This window comes from Tenrec ecaudatus, chromosome 12, assembly GCF_050624435.1.
Source record: "Tenrec ecaudatus isolate mTenEca1 chromosome 12, mTenEca1.hap1, whole genome shotgun sequence".
NCBI classification, from domain to species: Eukaryota; Metazoa; Chordata; class Mammalia; order Afrosoricida; family Tenrecidae; genus Tenrec; species Tenrec ecaudatus.
In genome coordinates this window covers 41,096,757-41,119,663 of record NC_134541.1, presented here as the reverse complement: position 1 = coordinate 41,119,663, position 22,907 = coordinate 41,096,757, and the positions used below count along the sequence as shown (strand labels likewise).

Genomic DNA, 22,907 nt, shown 5'->3' with positions numbered 1-22,907 from the left:
GAGAGACTCTCCATACGTTTTGCAATTAAGTGATTAGATCGGAGTCTTTCTAGGGCCTTAACAAATGTGCCCTTCTCGCCGTCTGGGGCTTCTCTCACTAAGAGGGTGCAGAGCGATTTGAAAAGGCCACGTCCAGTGTGTGGAGGCCCACTCTTGCAGGCTGGATACCCTCGGTGCCTGTGGCAGGATTTGATGTTTATCACATGCCTTTTTCGTCTAGACCGTTTCTTCTCGTTTGTTTTGCCCAGATCAACTGTATGATACTATAAACACATAAACTTAAGAGTCTCAGTAAAATATGTTGATGTCACTTATTACCCTGGTTTACACACACACACACACACACACACACACACACACACACACACACACACACACCCTTGTACAAACCAACAGTTTACTCTGGAGATGGTGCACTGTGTTTCTGCTCAATGGAAAGATGGGTGGTGGCTCGCACTGAACCCAAATGGGACGACTTGGTTGGCAGGGCGTTTGTGTGTCACGCTTCTTCCTACCTGTCATGGGACAGTTTCAGCTGCTGGGTCTGCTGCTCATGGGCACTGACGAGGAGCTTTTTCAGCAGCTCGCACTGCTGGCTGAGATGCAGGTCTCGGATTTCTTGCTCCTCAGCACTGTGGGTGTTGATCATTTCTGACCACTCTTTGGTGTGCTGGGCCACAATCTCTTTGACCTGTTCAGACAGAGGGGGTGGTACCACCTGGCATTCTCATAGGTTAGGGATGACATGAAAGCACACTATTACGCAGGCACTTCAGATCCCTCCCATCAACTGATTTGATGCGGATGACCTGTGAAGAACCACTTGTCTTGATCGTTAGCAACCAGGATGGCATTGCTAATCCAAATACACCAAATACTTCGGTTCTAAATATTTAAGTGGTCTGCTATTCCACTGACTAACTTGCCCATACGCTTGTCTGTCTGGGTCTTGGGTTCCTTCAACCAATTTCACCAGGTTTTTCTTTCCCATGCCATCCTTATTCAGGTTCACGTTCACCGGGTCTTTAATTCTTGGATCATGACTTGTTTGTGGAGTCAACTCTACCTGGTATTGGGGTAGACAGTCTCTTCCCTCTCTGTATCAATGTTCTTTGCAATACGGTTACACAGCCTCTTCCATCAAATGAAATCTTTTCCTGGAATCTGGCTGCCGTGTGAGTTGTTCTACTCAATGGGGACAGTAGCAAATGTGACCGAAGCAGATGCTTGGAAAGTGTTTGCTCTTTTGCTATCCTTGGAACTTGGAGGCCACCATGTGAACGAACCTGTGCTATAGACTTTGTGACAGGACGGACTCCAAATCCAAAAGACCAAGAACTTGAGCCTGAAGAACTTAGCTGGTCTGTGTCTGGGGCGAGGCCACTGGGCCGGCTGATGAAACTACATATAGACATACTGCTGGCTTGACCAACGGTTAAGAGTTAGGGTTTTAAAGAGGTTTCTTCTCTTTTAAAAATGGTTGTTACTGGAAGAATGATTTGTTTCCTCGATTTGGAACTTAGTACTCAATTATTAGATTTCCTCAAACTTAATAAAGATCTCCTAAATTCTATGTCTTTGGGGGCATCTGAGCAATTTAGGCTTGTCTCCTACAACCTCAACTCTTATTTTTCCGTTCTCATCCTAAAATGCCTACAGCTGTGTTAGGACAGAGTAAATACGAACGAGTCTTCAAGTCTCAAATTGGGTAGTTTGCTGCCATTTATTTAGTTTTACTTTTAAGGGGAAGATTATCCTGTATTCTACACAGTATTTCTTATTATTCTAGTCACGTCTCACTTCGTTAGACACCTGTAAAACCCTTCTGAGGTCAATAAAATAAATATTTTGAGCCCATTTCTACCGGCAAGGGAAAAGATGTTTCTGGAAATGGCTCTTTTCACATCTCCAGGGAAAATCTGAGTCCCTGGGTCCCCTGACTTCTCAAACCAGCCCCACGGTGGTGTAATTTTTATTTATAGTTAAGTACCAGGTCTTTAAAAAAAAGTGTCTTCTACAAAAAACTGCCTTACAAATGGTTATTTCCTTACCTTAGATTTGTGATCTGATGTCAGTGTCTGAATTTTAATTTCTGTTTCTTTCTTCATTTCAAGACAATTGCTTCCTCTGCAAATGGAAGATAGACAACCATGTCAGAAGTTAGCCACCCCCCTCCCGCATTCCAACAGCCCTCCTGACGCCCTCTTTCCCCCAAAGACACGGTGTTCAGCACCCGTGGCAGGCCACAGCTCCCTGGGCAGCGTCCACTTTCTAGTCATAGATTCATACCTTACAACACACCCTCCGCGTCTTGATTGCTCAATTCAACCACTTCACAAAGAGGCACGTCAGACCTAGCAATTATTGCACTGTTAGGGGTTTCTTGTTCGGGTGTCCATTTTTTGGTTCCTGTTTTTCTTCAAGCTATTTTTCACTGATTCAACGAATCATTATTTGAGATGAAAAAAAAAACACAACAACAACTAGAAAATAGGTCCCCAGCATCAAAGGGACTTCTTAATTCTCTTGTTTTGGTTGTATTGGCAGATTTTTGTCTTTTAAATGTGCCAGCGAGGGAGAAAATAGAATTTCTTGGCTTTCAAAAGTACGCTTGGCCTTCTCTTCTTTTGTGAGTAGGAAATACATACTAGAAAACTGCCCAGCAAGCACGACTGCTTGTTTCCGTGATGTCCCGGCCCCCATCGCTTTTGCAAAACCCATGCCATTGCTGAAACTGGAACAGGTCCTGAGCTTCAGTGTTCAATTGTATGCCCTGATTTGTGATAGCCTCAGCCAGGATGATTCACTTCAGTATTGAGAGTTTCTGAGAAAGCAATTCCATTTAGTCCCACAATGCCGGGCTCCTCATCAAATCTAGCACTCTCCAATCGATGGCACTGATGATGTTTTCGCTGTAGTCTGCTAGTCCCTGAACTGGTAGCATTGCGGACACAGTCTGTTGGCTTAATTCTAACCAAAATCTTTCATAGAAAAGGCAAGGATACATGTTAGCCAACAGCTTTATCTGTTGGACTCAGTGAAGGATTCCTGGATTATTATGAATCAAGGTCATAAGCCCCCCACCTCCGCCATCTAGTCCAATAACTTCATTATGTTCTGGCTATGCAAAGTGATTGTTGTATTTTCAATTTGCTCAACTTCAGTTTGTGCCATGTCCTTCCCCCATCCTCCCATAACTTGGGGAAAAAAACACAAAAATAACCCCTGAGGGAGAACCCAGCGTGAGAAAACTGCGGGGCTTCCAGAAGCTTGTTGGTGCTGTTCGGGGCCATCAAGTTGGATCTAACTGATAGTGATTCTTGGCACAGCAGTGACACGCTGCCTGATCCCGCGCCCTCCCCAACAAGGATCGGTATGCTTGAGTCCACTGTGTCAATCGATCTTGTTAAGAATCTTCCTCGTTTTCTCTGACCCTCTACTTGACCAAGCATGATGTCCTTCGCTAAGGACTCATCACTCTGGATAATGTGCCCACCACATGTGAGATGAAATCACAGCATCCTTGCTATGAAGGATCATTCTGGCTGTACTTCCTGCAAGGTAAGTTCGCCAATGGAGTCAGCATTGGATTTCTTCACCGATGCTTCTATGAGCATTGTTGATTCAGCATCCAAGTAAAATGAAATCATTGAAAATGTCAATGTGTTCTCTGTTTATCACGATGTTGTTTATTCATTCATTTGTGGAGATTTTTCTTCTCCTCCTTGACAATGAGTTCCATAATGAAGGTGCAGTTCTTGGTACACATCAGTAAAGGCGTCAAGTCCTCTTGGCTTCTGGCAAGTAACGCTGTATCATCTGGTTGTTAATACGCCTACCTCCAATCCTGAAGCCACATTCTTCACATAGACCAGCTTCTTAGATTATTTGCTCAATACATACACTGAATAACTGTGGTGAAAGAATACCGCCCTGATACACACCTTTCCTGATTTCACACCTTGTTCTGCTCCAATGGCTGCCTCTGGTGATCTGCGTACAGATTCCACCTGAGAACGATGAAGCATTCTGGAATGGCCCTTCTTGACAATGGGATCTGTAGTTTGTTAGGCTTAGTACAGTTGAGTGCCTTTGCATTGTTAATAAAATATAAGGAATGATCTTTCTGGCATTCCCGGCTTTCAGAGAAGGTCCATCGGATATCAGCAACGAGCCCTGCAGTCCGCTTCTCTTCGAAGTCTGGCTGGACTTTCAGTCAGCTTCCTGCTGAAGCACTGCCATAAGCATGTTGGAATTTACTTGTAGTGACAATCTGTGTGCACATGATATCGATGCTATTATTTGATAGTGTCCACATTCTGCTGGGCCACCTTTCTTTGGAACGGGCACAAATATGAATCTCTTTTGATTGGTTGGCCAGATAGCTGTCTTCAAGATTTCTTGGCATGGAGACGGATTCAAGTTCTGAAGTGTCTTGTTAAAACATTTAAATTGGGATGCCATCGGTTTCTGGAGCCTTTCATTTTGTGGGAAAATCCAAGAAAAAGTGGAATGAAAAGATCATGGGATTTTTTCTAGGAATATTTTGAGGCTCTGTGACTTATTAACCGACAGCTGTAGCATCCAGGGACACAGCTGAAGAATAGGGTGTTCTTCGCCATTTCCATCTGTCCCTTGGGTGTGCAGAAGCAGTAAAACATTAAGAGGACACCTTTTCTTTGTTTTGGACTCTGGTTCTGCTTAGGAAATCTTCAAGGACTGCAGCCAACATCCCTTTCACAGACCTTTATCAAATTGATTGCAATAACAAAGTGCAGGCAACCTTTATAGCTCAATCCACACGGATATTAACAAAGGCTCCTCAGATACGGCCATTCAGAAGGAAGGATGTGAGGTCTGATGTTGAGATACTTTAGCATGACCACTTTTGGTGTTTTGTTAGGATGTTTATTGTTTAAGCATTTAGAGAATTTCTCTAGAGAGCCTAAAGGCATCAACATTAACCTTTGCTGAATTTAATGGTAGAGGCTGAGGAAGAAAAGTGTGAGCTGAGATTTTTCAGGCACACCTCCATTTAAACTTCGTTCAGAGCCCTCCAAGTTCATTCAATCCCAGTTTAGGGGGCCATATAAGCATCCCACTCAGACCAACTTATAATTAAGAGTGCCATTTTGATAGCCTACCATCGAGAGTGAACACAATACTGAGGTAAAGGTACATTTTATCTAATCTTTAATTGGGCAGGGCTCATGATTATCTTTTCTTATACTGCAATGGTATTTCCCTCTGCTCCCTGAGTTGCTGCATCTCCATGTTCTTCATCATGATTTACTGACTTAAACAAACAAACAAACACATAATATCATGGTCATTTTCTGTCAAAGAAAGGTTTAAACGGTGCCCATCTGAAATCACCTATTAAAATCTCTGTGACTAAAACACTGGAAGAGAATTTCAGTGTGCCCATTCATAAAAATAAGACATATTTTGAACAGATGCCTTATGAATAAAATTAATCATGTGCTTCTTGGAAAGCACCATATTTTGTTAAAGTTTTTTTTAACATGGTGTTTGGGTCTGTGATGACCCCTTCTAGTATTTTAGTATAAAATGTCATTGAATATTTTTTAAAAAAAGGTAATTTATTAAAAAATTTGCCAAAGCTTCTGATGTAATCAGAAGACTAGCCAAGTAAAAGCCATCAGGTGGATTCCAAGTCAGGGCAACTCAGTGTGCTACAGAGAAGAACGAATCCCCTGGGCTTTCTTATTATTCCCTCCGTGCAAGTACATTGCCCGGTCTTTTGTCTGTGGCCCTGATGGGTGCGCTCACATGATCTATGTTTAGGTTAGTTGTCAACTGCAAACCATCCTGCCTTCCAAGGACTCAGAAGGGTCACAACTCCTAGAAACTCAGTGCATTTACCACCAACGATGCCATGTACACTCCACTCAGCAGCTGAAAAGTCCATGTTGAAATGTTCACAAAGCAACAGGCACGTGTGTCTGCCTTACTCACACACAGTGAAAACACAAGCTAGACTGAACTTAATGACAGACGCTTAATAGTTAGTGCCTGGTATGAATTTTTCAGAAGATATAAATACAACTATTTATTCTCTTAGTAGTTACAATGAATTCAAAAGTCTCAAGAAAATCTGCTGAGAACCTTGTCTAAAGCATAGATAATTTGACCGATGTTTTAATGTCATAATGTTAGTGTTTAACATGAATGGGTCTCATTTTCTAGAAATAAGTTTTAATGATGAAAACAGAGTCAAGACTAAGTCTCCTCTTGACCAAAATAGGCCAGTGAATTACAGTAAAGACAAAAATAACACACTGCTCTTGACAGAGGGAGAGCCCTTTAAAAAGAAACACACAGTATTTACCCCTTCTTCTTCATTGCCTTCTCTAGAATTTTCTCATGAGTCGACTTCTCTTTGTCATACTGTGCCACAATTTTGTCAACTTGTGTGCAGTGTAACTTCTGCATGGTACTGTGCTCCTGAACGAGAAGAATTTTCAGTTACAAGCTGGACTATCAACATAGCTGATAAATTTAATAATATGTTGGATAGGCATAATTTTCTTTGACTTTTCCAGCCTCTAAATTTGGAAAGTTAGGATTTAACCAAGACAGAATTGAAATGGCTTCTAGTCTCCTGAGCAACACAAGAGTCTCATGCCCAAAGGCATCTCAGCTGTAGTTTGGGCCTACTGGGCATGCGTATGTCACAAGGCAGACTTATCCACCAGTGGAAAATGCCAATGATGTTACACATATGTCTCCAGCTACATTTCCTTCGACACAGCAGTCCTCAAACAGCCAGGTAAGCTCTCTATTTCATGGTAAACATACTTATTCCTTATGTTACAGTTTTTAAACACCTGTCAATTTCTGAAACATCTTGAATGCTGTCACTTTACAAAGCAACTTACTGCTATGGTTGTCACCATCAGTAGATTTTGACTCACTGAACATTTTTACTGATTTACTTATCAAGGTGCATTCATGAGAGTTTTAAGAGTTTTCAGGAATATTGGCTTTTAGTTTTGTAATATGTAAAACATCTTCCCACCTGCTCCATTGACTACTGACACTGGGCCTGCAAGACTCTGAAAAAGTATTGTTCTATAACATTACTTCCTCTAGGACCATGAGAAAGGCATTCTTCCACAACCAGTGGCGGATCAAATTGCTTTGGTTACTCTGCCTTCCAGTCATAGGGGAAATCAATAGAAATCAGTCATGTTAAAACCTGAAGGATACTTGATTCTTGGTTTGAGTCTTACTCCTGCTAAACTTGGAGAGTGGAGCTGTATTGAGACTGGAATATAAAAATCCTGTTCAGATGGTATCATCTCCCTGATGGCCACATTTCCCTAAGTGAATAACTCACAGCGGGGAGTCAGTCCGGTCTGAACCCTACCAGTGGGCGAACTAAGAAGGGAATATAACAGATCAGGAACAGGAGCAAAGTCAAGCCACAAAGCCCCCCAGGAGCCCTCAAAATAGACTTCAGGCTAGGAGGGATGGTTCCAGGAATTCCCCCAGGACCAGTAGGGAGACAGTAATAAAAGTCAGCGGACAGACCTGGAATTATGTATGTTTTGGGGGTTGGTTTTTTTTTCCCTTAGTTATTTATTTTCTTCTTTATTTCATTGTTTGTTTTCTTTTTGTTTGGTTTCTGTTATTGTTGGTTTTTGCCTATCTACATAAGATAGGCATGGGAAGCAAGCTCTAGGAGAAAGCAATGGGATTGATAGTTCTGGAGCGATCTGGGGGGAAGAGGAGGCGGGGGAAGGGAGCAGTGAGCAAACAATGCCACAGACAGTGGAACAACTAGGGAATTAAAATCAGCAACAAGGAGGTCCTGGGGGTGTTGGAGCAACAGAAATCTAACTGAGAGGAATTACTAAGAGGCAGAAGAAGGGCGAACATGATGGTGGTGCAGGAGGACGGTAAAAGGAAACAAAGGAAAGAGCTAGGAAGCAAAGCTATTGATAGAGGTTTAAACATAGGTGTGCACATATGCAAATACATTAATTCACAAAAATAGAGGTATTGACCTATGTACATATATTTATATGGCAGTACACCGAGGTAGTGGATAGACTTTCGGCTTCTGCTCAAACCCTGCCTCAATGCAAAAACACTTTGTCCTAATGCTCACCCTTCCGGCACAATCGCAGAAGACACAAAGGGTGCATAAGCAAATGTGAATAAAGCTGATGGTGTCTGGCTATCAAAAGATATGGTGTCTGGAGTCTTAAAGGCTTGAAGTTAAGGAAACGGCCATCTAGCAGGGAAGCAACAGGCCCAAATGGAAGAAGCACAGCAGCCTGTGTGATTATGAGACATTGGTGGGATCTGGAAATAAGCATTAGAAGAATCAAAACAAACAAACAAAACCCATATTGTTGAGAATGAGGGGTCAAAGCAGAGACCTCAAACCCATCTGTAGACAATGGGACGTCCTCTCATAGAAGGGTCACAAGGAAGGGATGAGTCACCCAGGCTGCAGTATATCTCCGATGAAACACACACTGTTCCTCTGATTCCTTGGTGCTTCCTCGCCCCCACTGTCTGGGTTCTTTAGGCTCAAGTCATGTGATAAGTTGTCCTTCTCAGAGTCTGTTCCTCTTTAATATTGGGGCATGGTTGTTATGATTCAAAGTAAATCTAATATAAGTTGTGTCTTAAATGTATTTCGAACCTAATTCATGATCTAGAGATGCATAAACCCATTTATACTACTTAATACCTATGATAATATACAGAAAGTAACTTGAGATAAAGGGCATACATCAGGATATATCTAAATCTATATCTCCATCTGTATCAACAAGTTGGGCAATGAATGAGACCACAGAATTGGTGCATTTGAATTATGATACTTGTGCAGAATACTGAAAGCACCATGGACTGCCAGGGGAATAAACATATCTGTCTTGGAAAGAGAGCCTGAATGTTCCTTAGATGCAAGCATGTCAAGACTTTACCTCACATCCTTTGAACATATTATCAGGACAGACCAGTCCCTGAAGAGGCATCATGCTTAGTAACGAGGAGAGAAAATGACACAGAAGGTCCTTGGCGAGAAGGACTGAGCCAGTGGCTGTAACAATGGGTTCAAACGAAACAGTTGTCAGAATGGAGCAGGACCCGACAGTGCCATGTTTTGTGGCAGTATATGCCAATGAACGATTTAAAAAAGAATAACTTTACATTTTCTTGTTTTCTTCTAATGAAGGTTTCTATGACTTTGTAACAATATTTTTGAAATTATCCTTATATATCTGTCCCCCCGATCGTTTGATTATGAGGTACAATATAGAGAGAAAGAATCTGAAGCTTTAGAAACGTACTGACATGATGGCCACAAGAAAGCCGTTGGCAACATAAATGGCAACAAGAAAGCTGCTCCCCAAAAGGGTGTCTATGTTCAAAACTTGATCCCTACCGTAGGCATTGGCTGCTTTTGCGTCTCCAGATGATCTGGCTCCCGGACACCACCTATCTTTGCAAAAGGGATGTGGGTCCTCATTTCAAAACGCCCACATCCGCTGCCATTGGGTTGATTCCCATTCAAATGTGGGGTTGCTGAGACCGCAAATCCTTTTGGAAGCATACCGCCTCTTCTGTCTCCAATGGAGAAGCTCGTGGGGCTGAATTTCTGACCTTGCAGTGAGCAGTGCCATCCACAGAGCTTCCACGGATCCTGGGATCCTTGTGACTAGCTCTATGTGACTCTTGACAAACGTGGGTGGTCTGCTCTATAAAAAGAGGGCTCCAGGGAATGTTGATTCAGCCCATTTTAGTTAAAAACCAAAGAATAAAAAAAAACCTTATGGCTTTTAATTGGTTTGTTTTTCTGGTCTTTGACAAAATCATGAGGAACTTGGGCAGAGACAGAGGTGCTACATTCATTCCGGTGAAAAATGCCAACATGAATTGTGTTCACTTAAAGGCAGTCTTAATTGGCATATTTTAGGGGAAATATGCATATACTTTAGCATAATTTGTATAACATGCTCCTCACTGACGATAAAATTCAACATATTTTGGGGGAAATTTATGCTCCAATTATCCCTGGTGATGGATGTGAGTGTGACAATGGGTATGCATGGCTGCGCCACAGATGGTGCTGAATCAACAATGGAGCAAGTCGTGTTCTCTCTGCAGGTGACTCCAAGATTACCTATGAGCTGACTTTGTGGGTGGGCGTTCGGCATCGGAACCTTTCCTACTCAAACAGGGCTATGGGTCTTTACTGGGGCGTTACTGAGAATCACAGTGGATGAGTTTGGCAGTCGTCTTGCTGTTGGCTGCTCTAATTGCTTGCAGAGTAAGAGCCAAAATTCCATCCGGGGCGTCACTAAAATTCCAAGTTTCAGGTATTTTATTTGAATCCTCTCATGCTGATGTAGCAAACTGGTGGCCCAAGGGATGCAGGCAGGCTACAGGTGTGGTTTGTCTGTCTATCTCCTACATGGCATTTTAAGAAATCGTTAAGTTAGAGGGCAATTTTTAAAGATCAGAGAATTTCATACGAGCTCAAAATTTATGATTCATATTTTGAGAACATGGCTGGCCCAAAGGCGGGAGTGGAACCTGAACTGCCCTTGGACAGGGAAGAATGCTTCCCTGCTTTCTGGGGTCTCCCCTTGCCAGATTCCCGCACGGGCTGCCTCTCGGGATCCTATCAGATTTGGATTGCGATTCTTCTTGCAACTTGCTCCTGGGGATATCTGCCCAGTATCTTTCTCTAACTGTTTTACCGCACAGGAACACTGAACTGTCTTAATGAAAGTTCACCACAGCTCTGGCCCCAGTGAGTCACAAATTGCCCTGGAAAGGTTACGGTCTTCTTTTGCCTTCTCTTTGTCTCACCTAGTGGACAAGTGAAAACCATTTTCTCCGTTTCCATTTCAAATTGAAGAGGTAGTTCTAGAAAGTAGGAGCAAAATAGATGTCTGATTGGGAACTGCATTCAGAAAGTCCAAAGCAACTTTGTCCAAAACAGCCATCTTGTAAAAATCAGGCACTTGAATAGGACCCTGGATCCCATTTGATGTTTCTATGGTCATTCCTTGGGCCTTTTTTCTTCTTTTTCCTGAGTAGACTCCTCAAATCCACCCCCATCCCCCAAGACCGGTCCTTATGTTCACATCTCGATTAGTTCTCCATCCTGTAGTTAACCTTCAAGTTGTAAATGAACTCTCACTTTTTGACCACATATTTATTTCCTCTCCCACTGGGGTTTGGTGAATGGATCCTGCTTCCATTTAGTCTGAGAAGTGGACTGATTCATCTATGAGATGTAAGAGCGGAGGCAGTCTTAGAGGACCAGAGTGTGGACAGGGGTGGGGGGTGGGGGGGGTCTCTGTGCTTGGCTTTAGTTCAGCCTTTGCTTTGTTTAGGTCAGCCACTGGCACTGTGGCTGGGAGAATAAGGCCCTGCTACCTTCCTGCCTGGGACATTCTTTCATAGCCAAGGACTTCTGAGGGGCAAATATTAGTCCCAATTTAAAATCTGTTTAAAAACAGACTGTCGACGGTATTTCACCGAAATGCCGAGTGGATTTCTTCTCCTTACTGACTAATCAATGAGCTCAAACATAGTAATTGTGAAGGGGACGCAGAATCCGGCAGTGGTTTATCCTTTGTACATGGGGTTACTAAGAGTCTGCACTGATTCACTGGAACCCAACAACAAAATACTGAATGATGTAGAAAGCATCAACAGGGAAATGAAGAGGTCCAGTGAGTCATGGTACCACAAAGAACTGGCTAAGGGAGGAGAATGCTCTTTCTCTTCGAGTGCGTCATGGACTGAATCACTGTACTTGCAGATAGGTTAAAACGGGACACCTGGCCATTCCATCTTGCTTTTCACTGAATGTACTTTCAACTTTTCAATTGAGGGTTTTCTCTGTTTTATTCAGTCATATTTTTTCCTTTTCTTAAATTTTCGTTTTGATTTTGTCTGTTTTTCTGTATCTAAAATCCAAGATAGGTATATCTATAGAGCTAGTAACTGGATTAAGTTTCCTAGGGGTAAGTTTCCAGGGTAAGTTGGCAGAAAATAGGGAGCTAGTAAGTACAAGGAAAAAGAATTGTCATGGGGATGACTATACAACTCTTTTATATATGACGGAATTATTGAAATGCGTGATATGTGAATCACATGTCAATAAAACTGGAACAAAAAAGAGAAAGAACTGGTTGGTGCTCAACCATTTCAGGAGGCAGCGTATGTTCAAGAGCAGATAGTACTGAAGGACGACATTGAAGGCACTAGTGCAAAACAGGATGATCTACCCGAATGTGCAAATTAGCGAACAATATCATGCATCTCCCATGTGTAAATTTGTACTGAAGAGAATTCTAATAAAGTTGCAGCAGTACATCAACATGGAACTTCCAGAAATTCAAACTAGACTCAGATGAGGGCACGGATATCCTTGTGGATAACAGGTGAATCTTGGCTGAAAGTAAAGAATGCCAAAAGGATATTTACCTGTTTTTCAATGACTATGCATAGGGATGCAACTGTGTGGATCATCACAAATTGTCGATAACATTGCGAAGAATGAGAATTCCAGATTCTAGAATACCTCCCTAGTGATCCTTCAGGTACTGGTAAACTTAGGCTGTCACATGGGGCGCAGTGCTAGGGACTTGCTTACTTGGTAAAGCCTCCACCATATCGCACGGAGCCAGGCAGTAAGAGGATGTGCCCTGGAATCAGGTGAAATAGCATCCCTAATGTGGACATGAGGTGAAAGGGTTACTCTCGTGAATCTTACATTTGTAAAACGAGGACTTAAATAGTACTTATGTCCCCGACTAGGAAGGATTAATGAGATAACACAGGTAGAGTAAAAGCTAGAAAATCACCGTCCTCTAAAAACTGCTATTGTTGTTATTATTATCAGCCACAGTAGAATTCTTGGCTGTCTCAAGTAAATATTAAATGAGACGTGGGTCCAAAGTTAAAGTTGTTAAAGAGCTCACAGGCCATTGCGATGCCCGTCTCACTGATAGAACTCCATTTAAATGGTAGGAAATTTTGCTGGAAAACAACTTAGTATATGGGTACCAGCTCTATCCCCGATAACTGAACAGTCATTTAAGCTGCATTCTCTTTTCTTTCTCTTTCCCTGCCTTTCTGTTGCCTCGCTACATTCCAGTTTAGTGCCAAACCTAGCAACACGGAAATAAATAGCTTTAAATAGCCGTCTCAAATAGCTCTCCTTCACAAACACCCGTGACAAGCTTCTCCCGTGGGCAATGAAGAGAACTGCATTGGATGACCTTATCCATGAAACTTTGGAAGAGTCTTTGAAGGCACCTCTATATCTGAACATCTTTTCAGACAGTACTTTAATGCTACTAGGAATATTAATAGGCCAAGATTAAGCTGGATTTCTCTAAGGAGCACAAACTGTTATAGAAACAATAGGGTTAAAAATAGGGGTTTCGGCCATTCTCTGGAGTTACTGTAAAGGATGCCACTTAGCTACAGAGCTGTAGGGCATGTCTTGATCGGGTCAAGGCTTGGGTCAAGGCTACAGAAGTGGGAATGCAAAACTCGTTTAAAAGACCTCAGAAGCCCCTTCAAGCCAGGAAATTTCCTCTTCCTCTCCTAATGGGAGATGACTCACATTGTCTTTCCAGTGCGAGCATTGCTGTCCTTGCTGTACATCTTAAGGAAGGAAGGAAGCAAGGAAGGAAGGAAGAAACTATATTTGACTTCTTCTCAGATCATGAGACCATCCCTTAGAAGGCTCTGGATAGCTGGTTGCTGACTTCCTGCTGGTCTCCGAAATTTGCAATTAGCTCTTATAATTTCTCATAATCATTTTCCAAAAGACTTCTTCTTACAGATGACACAGGAAAGAGGACCTTATTTCAGGAATTAGACAATCGGGGTTAACCTCTCTAGGTGCCAGCAAGGGTGAAGTACAGAGCTAGCTAATGTCTCTCTCCAGGCACTGCCTGGCGACCCATTTGACAACGATCCAGAATATTTAGCAACTTGGAGACTGCAGTTGGTGAATTGCTCTGCAATCATTGGACTGTGGCCCAAGATCTTTTAGAGCGTCAAATTATTGTTTAAGAAATTAAAAATTGTATGAAGTGTTGCTGTGCGTTTGACATAACTGAGAGGAACAACGAAATGTATCTTGGAAATGTCATTGTTAGCCAGCGAAGAGGAAGGTGGAACCCCTGCCCATTACTCAGTGCGGCCTCCAGAAACTCTGTGTAGAGTTTTCAAAGCTGGGTTTCTTTGCAGGAGCTCACAGTGGCTGGTGGATTTGAACCGCTAACCTCGTGGTTAGCAGCTACCGTCTCCTCTATAGCACCATCGGGGATCCTTAAAAAGAAGGAAGCTATGTTTAATTAGCTCACCTCAGCTTCCAGGTAGCAGACCCGTGGTTTTCTTGAGATAACTAAAAGCAAAAAAACCAACAAGCAAACAAAACTCCACGACACCCGGCCACACGGTCGGGAACTCAGTACCTTAGCGTGCTTCTTCTTCAAAGAGCTCAGTTCCTTCTGCTGCTTCTTTAAATGCTTCAAGTAAGCCTGTAGGAGCAGAAAGATGACCCCAAATAAAGTTTGTATATAGACATAATACAAGGGGACTTGCAAACCAGTCGAGGGATTTTACCTTCATCTGCTTCAAATCTTCTATCCTCACTTGAGGGATAAGTTCAATACCTAGCAATATAAAAAAGTTCAATCAGTTTATATTAAACATTAGAATTACTGGTAATGTGAAAAATATCTTTTAAAAGCTCAGCTAAGGAGTTGGAAGCAACTGTATGTGTCATGTGATGGATATACACATCTTAATGGCCTATTACAAGGCAACTAGCTAGAAAACGAAGATGCCCATTGCCTTACGTAGGGTCGCCCAGAGCAGAGCCCCGGGCGAGGATTTGGTGCTTGAGTGCCTGTATAGAAATGAGAGAAATCGTGAGAAAGTGGAGGATGAAGATCAGGTATATTTCCATCTGAAATCTAGCCTCTGGCTGATTCCACAGGCACTCCGGGCACCGCTACCTTTAGGTGAGGACATGGCCTTGGAACGCCATGCCATCTAGCTGACAGCTGAGTGGGGGTTCCAAACCCTCTGGTCAGGTCCAGGCAAGGCAATCCAATGATCCGAGGGTGACCTCTGGAACAGGAGCTGCCAGGATTTGCCATAGTCCAACACTTACAGCCATCAGGGGATGGGACCCACCTGCACAGAGAGGCACACAGCCTCTGCGACAGTTATTTGATCTTTGAACTTGCAGCCATCTCTCTAGTCTCTTCCTAGGTCTGCGTCTCATCAGAGAAATGCAAAACATTTTCTTGTACCAAAATTAATTGTAGCCTTTAAGCAACAGGCTATCTTGAGCAAAACAGTAGCTTTGACACACAGCAAATACAAAACTCAAACCACTGTGTAACACGATGCTGCCGAGAAGGCCTAGCTCACGAAGAGAAATAGACTCCGCCATTCTGCTCTCTGATGCTAGGCCAGGCATTGCCATGACAACCTCAGTTGTAGAATTCTGAACTGCGTTCTGCTGGAGTACGGATTTTCATCTTAGGCAAACAGAGTGAATGTGTACTATGCACAGAAATTGATTTCCATGAGAATACCAGAGGCTAGGTGTGCCCGCTGGGAGGGCGTGTAAGGCAGTGGGGTGCAGCTTGGCATCGTTGGCGCGGTCTTCCTTTAGTCATGTATGTAAAATGTACATAGGGATTTGACAGCATAGAGCCCCTCCAGAAATGCAGCAAACAAATGATAAGAGCATGGCCCAGTTTGATGGGATTTCCTTTTGGGGTGTGCGTGGGGGGTGGGGTGGGTCTTAGTTCAATAAAGCTTTGATTAATAGGAGAATACAAAACAATGAAGCAGGAACCTCACCTGGACTTTCTTACTCATTATTTCTTTGTAAAAGACACAAAGATTAAAAAAAAATATTGGGGTTCATATAAGTGACCTGGGGCCCTGGCGCCTAAAAGCTCATTTGGGAAACCAAACGGTCAGTGGTTTGAACCTACCTGCCACTCCCCAGGGAGGAAAATGTGGCAGTCTTTAATGTCACCTTACAGCTCTGGAAACTCTGCGGCATTCTACGCTGTCCTACAGCATCACTGGGAGTCAGCGTCACCGCAGAGGCAACAGGGTTGGCTTTTGGTTTATCAGCGAGTTTGTTTTAAAACAAACGATGCTCTATGAAGCAGGAATTGGGTGCCTATTCAGTTCATTATATGCCCAGTGCGCTGTGTCCCCAGAACTTCCGCTGATGACAGAAAGGCTCCGGAAGATCAATAGGCTCCGGAAAAGGCTCCGGAAGATCACAGTTGGCCATTGAGTTGCAGAAATTGGCTAGTGTGACTGAAGAACTCAAATTCTTATTTAAAAATATCAGATTATGTCACTGTTAAATTTTAGCAGCCACAAGGGGCCCTTGTTTTGGCAGCTCAGGCCCATGGTTCCCTGCTGTGAACGTCAGAGGAACACCGCACCGATACTGTCGCGTGGATTCCAACTCAGAACACGCCTTTAGAGAATGCCTTTAGACTCAATACGCCAAGGGTTTCCGAGGCTGTAAATCTTTATGCGGACACAGCCTCCTCTTCCTCCCGAGGAAGACCTGGTGCAGTTACTGAAGTCTGACTGTGTGTCTGTCTCAGAGAAGCGATTTAGACACACAAGTATAAACCCAGTCCACACCACCCGCATTCCGTGCCTGACATCAAGCCCACTGCCGGCACCTGCAGTGCCTTGCCTGAGGACTGCCTCTGTTCTACAAAGCCCATGTTAGCGCTTGTTCAGGGTCTAGAACTGAAGAACGGCCCTCCTCCTTCCTCCCCACTCCATTGTAGGAGCTTCCAAGGAGCGAGTGATTGGAGTTGAGGTACATCCTTGCCATCCATCCAGGAGACTGCTTCTGAGGTGTGTGTCTCCACTGGCCTCCAGAGGTTCTCTAGGGCAGCGGTTCTCAACCTGTGGGTTGTGACCCCTTTGGGGGGTGAATGACTCTTTCCCAGGGGTCTCCCAATTTATAACAGTAGCAAAATGACAAGAAGTAGCAACAAAAATAAGTTTATGGTTGGGGGGGGTCATCACAACATAAGGTGTCGTGGCATTAGGAAGGTTGAGAACCACTGGTCTAGGGCGAAGGCGCTCCAGGTGGCTAAGTTCCCTGAAAACTACGGGTCTGGGTTGGGGCTGCCTTCTCTTCCCCATTTCACTTCCCCATGCCCCTACCAGTGTCCACGGCTCCCCTTGTGTCAACTATTTGAACTAGAATCCTTGTCTCAGGTTCTGTTTTGAAGTGACCCAAGCAAAAACAGTTCTTTATAAAGAAAATGCTCTCTTAAAGATGATCTTTTCTCCACAGGCCTCTCGTGTGGAACATTTTCCACCCTGACCCCAATTCATTGAGGGGAGAGAAGAATACCTGACAACGGCCCCATATGTCACCCTCCTAAAAGCTACCCTGCAAAAGCACAGGCAAGGGTTCCTCTAGGCCACACCTTGATCTGCCCCATAAGCTAGCATGTCTCCTGGCTTTCCCCACGCAGCCGTTCTGACACATGACATAATGATTCAACGCCCATTACAAGAATCCATTGCTTCCTCGGCTTCCTTCTGAGAAGGCTTCTGTTGTGGAAACGTTCACTTCCACATTAGCCCGTGGACCACGAGAGTTGTGAATGGGTGTTGACATCACTCACAGGCTCCCTCTTTCAAGACCTGCAGCTCAGAGCCACCTCTTTTTGACCACTGTCTCCCTGGTGTCAACTTCACTCCTTTCACATTCACCGCGCGTACCTTCAGTCGTTTATAGTGCAGCCTCCCTCTGGCAGCACCCCCACTTGAGTATCAACCCGGACACTAGGATTGTGATTAGGAAGGTGGCCTGAATTTTCCTCTTAGCTGTCTCTTCGCCTTTGTCAGTGTGACCTTGCAACTCTATCTGTGTTAGTCAAGGTGGACTAGAGAAACATTCAGACACTCATATGTACGTAAGAAAGAGCTTCATATAAATAGTTGTATATTAAGAAAACATCCCAGACCAGATCAAGTCCTTAAGTCCGATATTAGCCCATATGTCTGATACCAATCTGTAAATTCATTTTCAGACTCACATAACACATGCAATGACACAGAATGCAGGACGATCACAGGCCAGTGGTGGAAAGTCTTGTGGATCCAGTGGTGGTGGAAGCATCTTAGTGCTGGTGTGGGTCTCCACGTAGCTCCCCCAGCTCCAAGGCTCTGGCTGCCATCGGCATAGCTCCATGTAGTTTGTCAACAGGAATGTCTCACAGTGAGAGACAGAGTGTCTGTGTGTATCTGGCCTCCATTGAGCTATTTATCTCTGTGGCGCCTCCAAATGAGGTCACCGAGCTGCGACTTTATTGACAGGGTAGACAGCACCTCTTCACAAGATGACACCAGATTATGTAACTACCACATTGTCCCATCAAAATGTGGAATCTATTTCTCCATGTTGACTCTGGACATATTGCTTTGGATAATGGTAGGTGGCCAAGGTGACATTTCTAAGTCTAGGACCAGAGAGGCCTTGTAACCTTCTATTCTCCATGACAACATCTTGCCATAGCCCTGAGAAGGCCCAGGTGAGCCTGGCAGAGAAGGAGAGTCCATTGGAAGAGTGCCCATTTGGCACACCATTGTAACTTTTGAACCGCCTAAAGCCTAAAGCATTCCAACTGTAAGGTAACACAGACAAGTTCAGCAGAGATGCGTGAGTGAGTCATGACCACAAAAATCACTCAGACAACCTAAAGATTTTTGAGCAATAATAAATGATAACTTAAATAATAATGAATTTGTTGTTGCATATCCATAGCTAACGGATAATCTCTAATAGGTGAAAATCTTCAGTTGTTCTGATCCCATACTGTAAAAGCAACCTTGTGCTTGGGAGCCCTGAAGTGCCACTCTGTCAATACCTGCAGAGCTTCCGGGTACTGCTAAAGAAGCCATTAACGGGTCACGTCACTAAGCCTCACCTGGGCCTTCTTCGGGGCTGCTTGGCGTAGTTTCTCCTCATCCTAGCCAGGAAGTGTTCCGAATCTTTTCTATACTCTTATTCTTCAGTGCCCCCTCCATTTTTGAGGAGGAGGGCAATTTACCCACTTTTGGGATCAGATGGAAGTCATCTGGGCACACTGCAAAAGCAGCCATAATGTTCCCCCTTCTCACCTGCAGTTCGAGCCGACTTCTCCACTCCCGGAATAAGGGTGAACCCCGTGACCTGCTTCGACGCATGATGTAGAGCCCAGGCCTGTAAAGCGCTGTTCTTAAAACTCTGGAAGACCAAATGTCCAAGCCTGCCTCGCCTTCCCGACCCCCTGAAACACACGGGCAACTGGTGCACACGGGCGTAAAGCCATCAGATCACGGCGTTTCAATCAACCCAGCAGCTCTTCACAGATGTATGGGCGAGACACGTAGATATCAGTTAAGCCAGCTCAGTCCGACGACCAAAAAGAAGCATGATTTCAATAACTGGTGGGTGGTTTAAGCTCCTATAATCAGAGGTCATTTGTAATGCTGCATTATGTAAGTTAACAATGACACTATCTGCCAGAGTTCAACTTTGGTCAGAGCTCTTTCTTTTCCACCCACGAACTTCCGTTCACCTCATCCTTCCTGGATCAGATGCATCACATTCTTCCTCAGGCCGATGGATTCCTTCTTTTCTGTGGAGCCAGCCCAGCCCTGCTCAGGAGCCACGTTTCACCATATGCCCTCCCCTTCCCACCCCTTCCCTGGGACCTACCGATGACACGTTACTGTCCTCAGGGGATTTGTTTTACATCTTAAGTCATCAATATTTTCTAATTGGGTTTCTAGCAGCATCTTCAAATCCTTCCCGATTCAACAGTGATTTTGTGGTCTTACTTCTCTGGATGTATCTACGATAACTTCTAGAAATGTTTCCTTCTGACTGTGAATGCCTCATATGCACCTCTCCCCTTCTCTCATTGTGCTTTTCTAAGCATCTCTAGACGCCTCTCTCTCCTGATGTCCGCCTCTGCCCTTCACCTCGACGCTCATAGGTCTGCGTGGCCTATCTAAACACAGGTCTCACCCGTCTCCCTCCAGAGACTTGCTCTTGCCTCAGACCATCAATGTGATTGCCTACTACTGCATGCTGGAAAACGCAACAATGTCCAGGGCCAGAGTCCTTTACGAAGCTGCCCTTCCCCTTGACTTGGACACTTCTCTTAATCACACCATTTACCCCCGTGACCCACATGGAAATTTCTGAGCTACTGCTGCGCTTCCTTCTTCTGAAAGCCCTTATTTAAGCTCCCAACTCATGTCTGCTCTTGTCTTCCCGTTGGCAGCCCGCAGCGAGTCCAGTCCTGCCTTCCCAGCATCACAGGTCATTCATTGATCGGCCACTTGCTCACTGATAACAGGGATCACTTGACGGCATGCTCTTGCCAGCAACGCTCTCTATTTGTTAAGACTGTGATGAGTGCTCCAAGAGAGGAATGAAAACCGTCATTCTTAACTGATCTTAGTATCTCTCCCTTTCAATGAGTTCTTCTGACAATACCATATGATCTTCTTGAAATACTGCTGAGACTGTCACTCCCCGTTGCCTTTTCAGGGTGGCCCAGAACCATTTCCAAACCAGGGACAACCAGTGCATGTGGCCCTTGTCTCCCTTGTTGCTTTCTCTTGGCTCCTCCCCCTTCTAGTCTTCTTCTAGTCAGACGGTGTTTCAGGGTCCAGCTCACTTGCGGCCTCATCTGCGACGTTGGCTGGGCGTTCCCCCCTCTCTGCATCCATTTCTGAGTCCTCCGCCCTTGTGCTACCCTGCTTGAGACAGGTATTAAATGGCAGACTGCCTTGTCTTATTTAGACTTCCTGATAGTATACAGGTCTTTCTCATTGAACTTGCTGCCATGATTCAGAGTAGGGCCCCGGTCTTCTGAAGAAAAGGTGAGAATGGACTGGCATGCAGATGCCCTTCCTCAGGTGTCTTTTTGAGAAGATTAGAATATAAGGGATAGGTGTCGGCGTCCCTGAAACGGAAGCGGTGGTAAGGAAGCCCTAAACACAAGCATGTTCTCTCTGGAACCAGGATTCTTTTTATACTCTGTAAACTTGGTCCAGTGCATTGCTTTTCCAGCCATTTAATTCACTAGAATTATTAATGTCTCCTTGCATGCATGTGTGCCACAAGAACTCTCACTGAACAAAGACCTCTCTCGTTTTCCACTGCCTGCTTCTAAGGGGGGCTAATGTAATGACCGGTGCTGGTACGGAATGCCCGAATCTGTATCATTACCTTGCTCCGCTTCTTTTTCAGGGAAGAACAAACAGCTGCTAAGCCAAGGACAAATTGGACTACTTCTATGGAGTCTAATTTTCTAATTTGTTTTACAAAGCTCAATGAACATTTCGTTTCCTACTAAATTACCATGTGGCTTTGGCTTGTTCCTCAACTCAAACTTCAGCACTGTGTCTATGAAGTCTATGAATACTTTATACAAGAGAAACGAATTCACAAAAAATGGAAAATAATATATGTGGTGTAAAATGCACACGAGGAACAATAACTCTTACTAAAGTAAGAGGAGCGAGTTGTGTAATTGATTCATATTCAAGAAAAATATTTAATTGCCAGGGCCCTAGTGGTGGAGTGGGCTGTGTTGGCCTGCTAACTGCAAGGTCAGCAGTTCAAAACCACTAGCTGCTCTTTGGAAGAAAGATGAGGCTTTCAAGTCCTGTAAAGAGTTCTAGTCTTAGAAACCACAAGGGGAGTTCTACTGCGGCCTATTGGGTCATTATGAGTCAGGATCCACTTGATGGCAGGGAGTTTTGTTTTGGGTTGAGTGGCATGAATTTATCCTCTACATGCTGGCTGAATATTAGCACCTGGGACACTCAAGTTTTATGGTAACACAGTTTGTAATCTTTTGTTTCATTCACAGGTGGTCATTGATCATTGACTTTCAAATGCCCGGCTGAACATTTTCTAGAAAAATGATATGGATGCTAAATGTTTGCCTGTGGGATAAATCAGCAACAAATAAATCTAGAAATAGCACAACAATGGTGACCCTCAGTTTTTGAACCTATTGCCTGTCCTGATAAGTGCTGATGGCAGCACCCAGGAGAGAGTGAGGGTGGAATTAAACATCAGTGTGTGATATAGTTAGTTTATTGTGCCAACCTGGCTGATAAACACATGTGGGGTTAACTGAAAGGCGGAGAGATAAATGGCTCGGTGAGCCTTGCCTTTCTAGTTCTCGGGTCTCTTGTTTTCTGATGGTCAGACCAGGGTGCAGCTGCCTTATCCAGTGCCCTGCTTCAGTTAGCAAGGCTCACTTCCTGCTAGAGATCCCTGAGGAGAAGCCGCATGGACCTACCCTAATTCAGCCCTGAGTGCTGGAGGAGCCGTGTAAAGACCCCTGCCAGTGCTGAGATGCTTACACGCTCACTGATTCAGCTTTCCTCCTGCAGTCGGCACCATAGTGTGTGTTTTGTGAGATGGAGGAGGACTTTGTGGATTGGTGTCGGACATAGGGGTTAATGTTGGACTTGTGAGTTTGGGCAGCACTGGGTTGGGATGTTTTCTTGATGTGCACTTAAAATTTATATAAAACTCTCTCTTATACATGAGTTTTTGTGGCTTTGTTTCTCTAAAGTACCCAGAATAACACAGTGTGTGACCAAAAAAAAATTCACAAAGGACACAAAATGCAAAGATTTTCTAAACCTATGGATAGATCTAACAGGTGATAAACAATTTGAACTTGCTATTAAAAACTCAGGCAAATGAAACATTTTATCAAATCCACAAGAAACATGCTGCTTTTAAAATCTTAGGGAGCACTGAAAACAGGCAAAACGAACAATTCTAAATACTTTGA

The 22,907-nt window shown here is 44.0% G+C and overlaps 1 protein-coding gene across 1 annotated transcript in view; it reads right to left on the bottom strand.

Moving 5' to 3' along the window:
• PLCB4 (phospholipase C beta 4) overlaps positions 1-22,907 on the bottom strand; it is a 378,558-nt gene that overhangs the window by 14,368 nt on the left and 341,283 nt on the right. The window contains exons 30-34 of the mRNA XM_075527830.1: positions 14,644-14,693; positions 14,493-14,558; positions 6,353-6,468; positions 2,052-2,127; positions 516-691 (exon numbers count right to left, since the gene is read on the bottom strand). Coding sequence (XP_075383945.1) covers positions 516-691; positions 2,052-2,127; positions 6,353-6,468; positions 14,493-14,558; positions 14,644-14,693 — 484 coding nt within the window. The remainder of the gene's footprint in view (positions 1-515; positions 692-2,051; positions 2,128-6,352; positions 6,469-14,492; positions 14,559-14,643; positions 14,694-22,907) is intronic.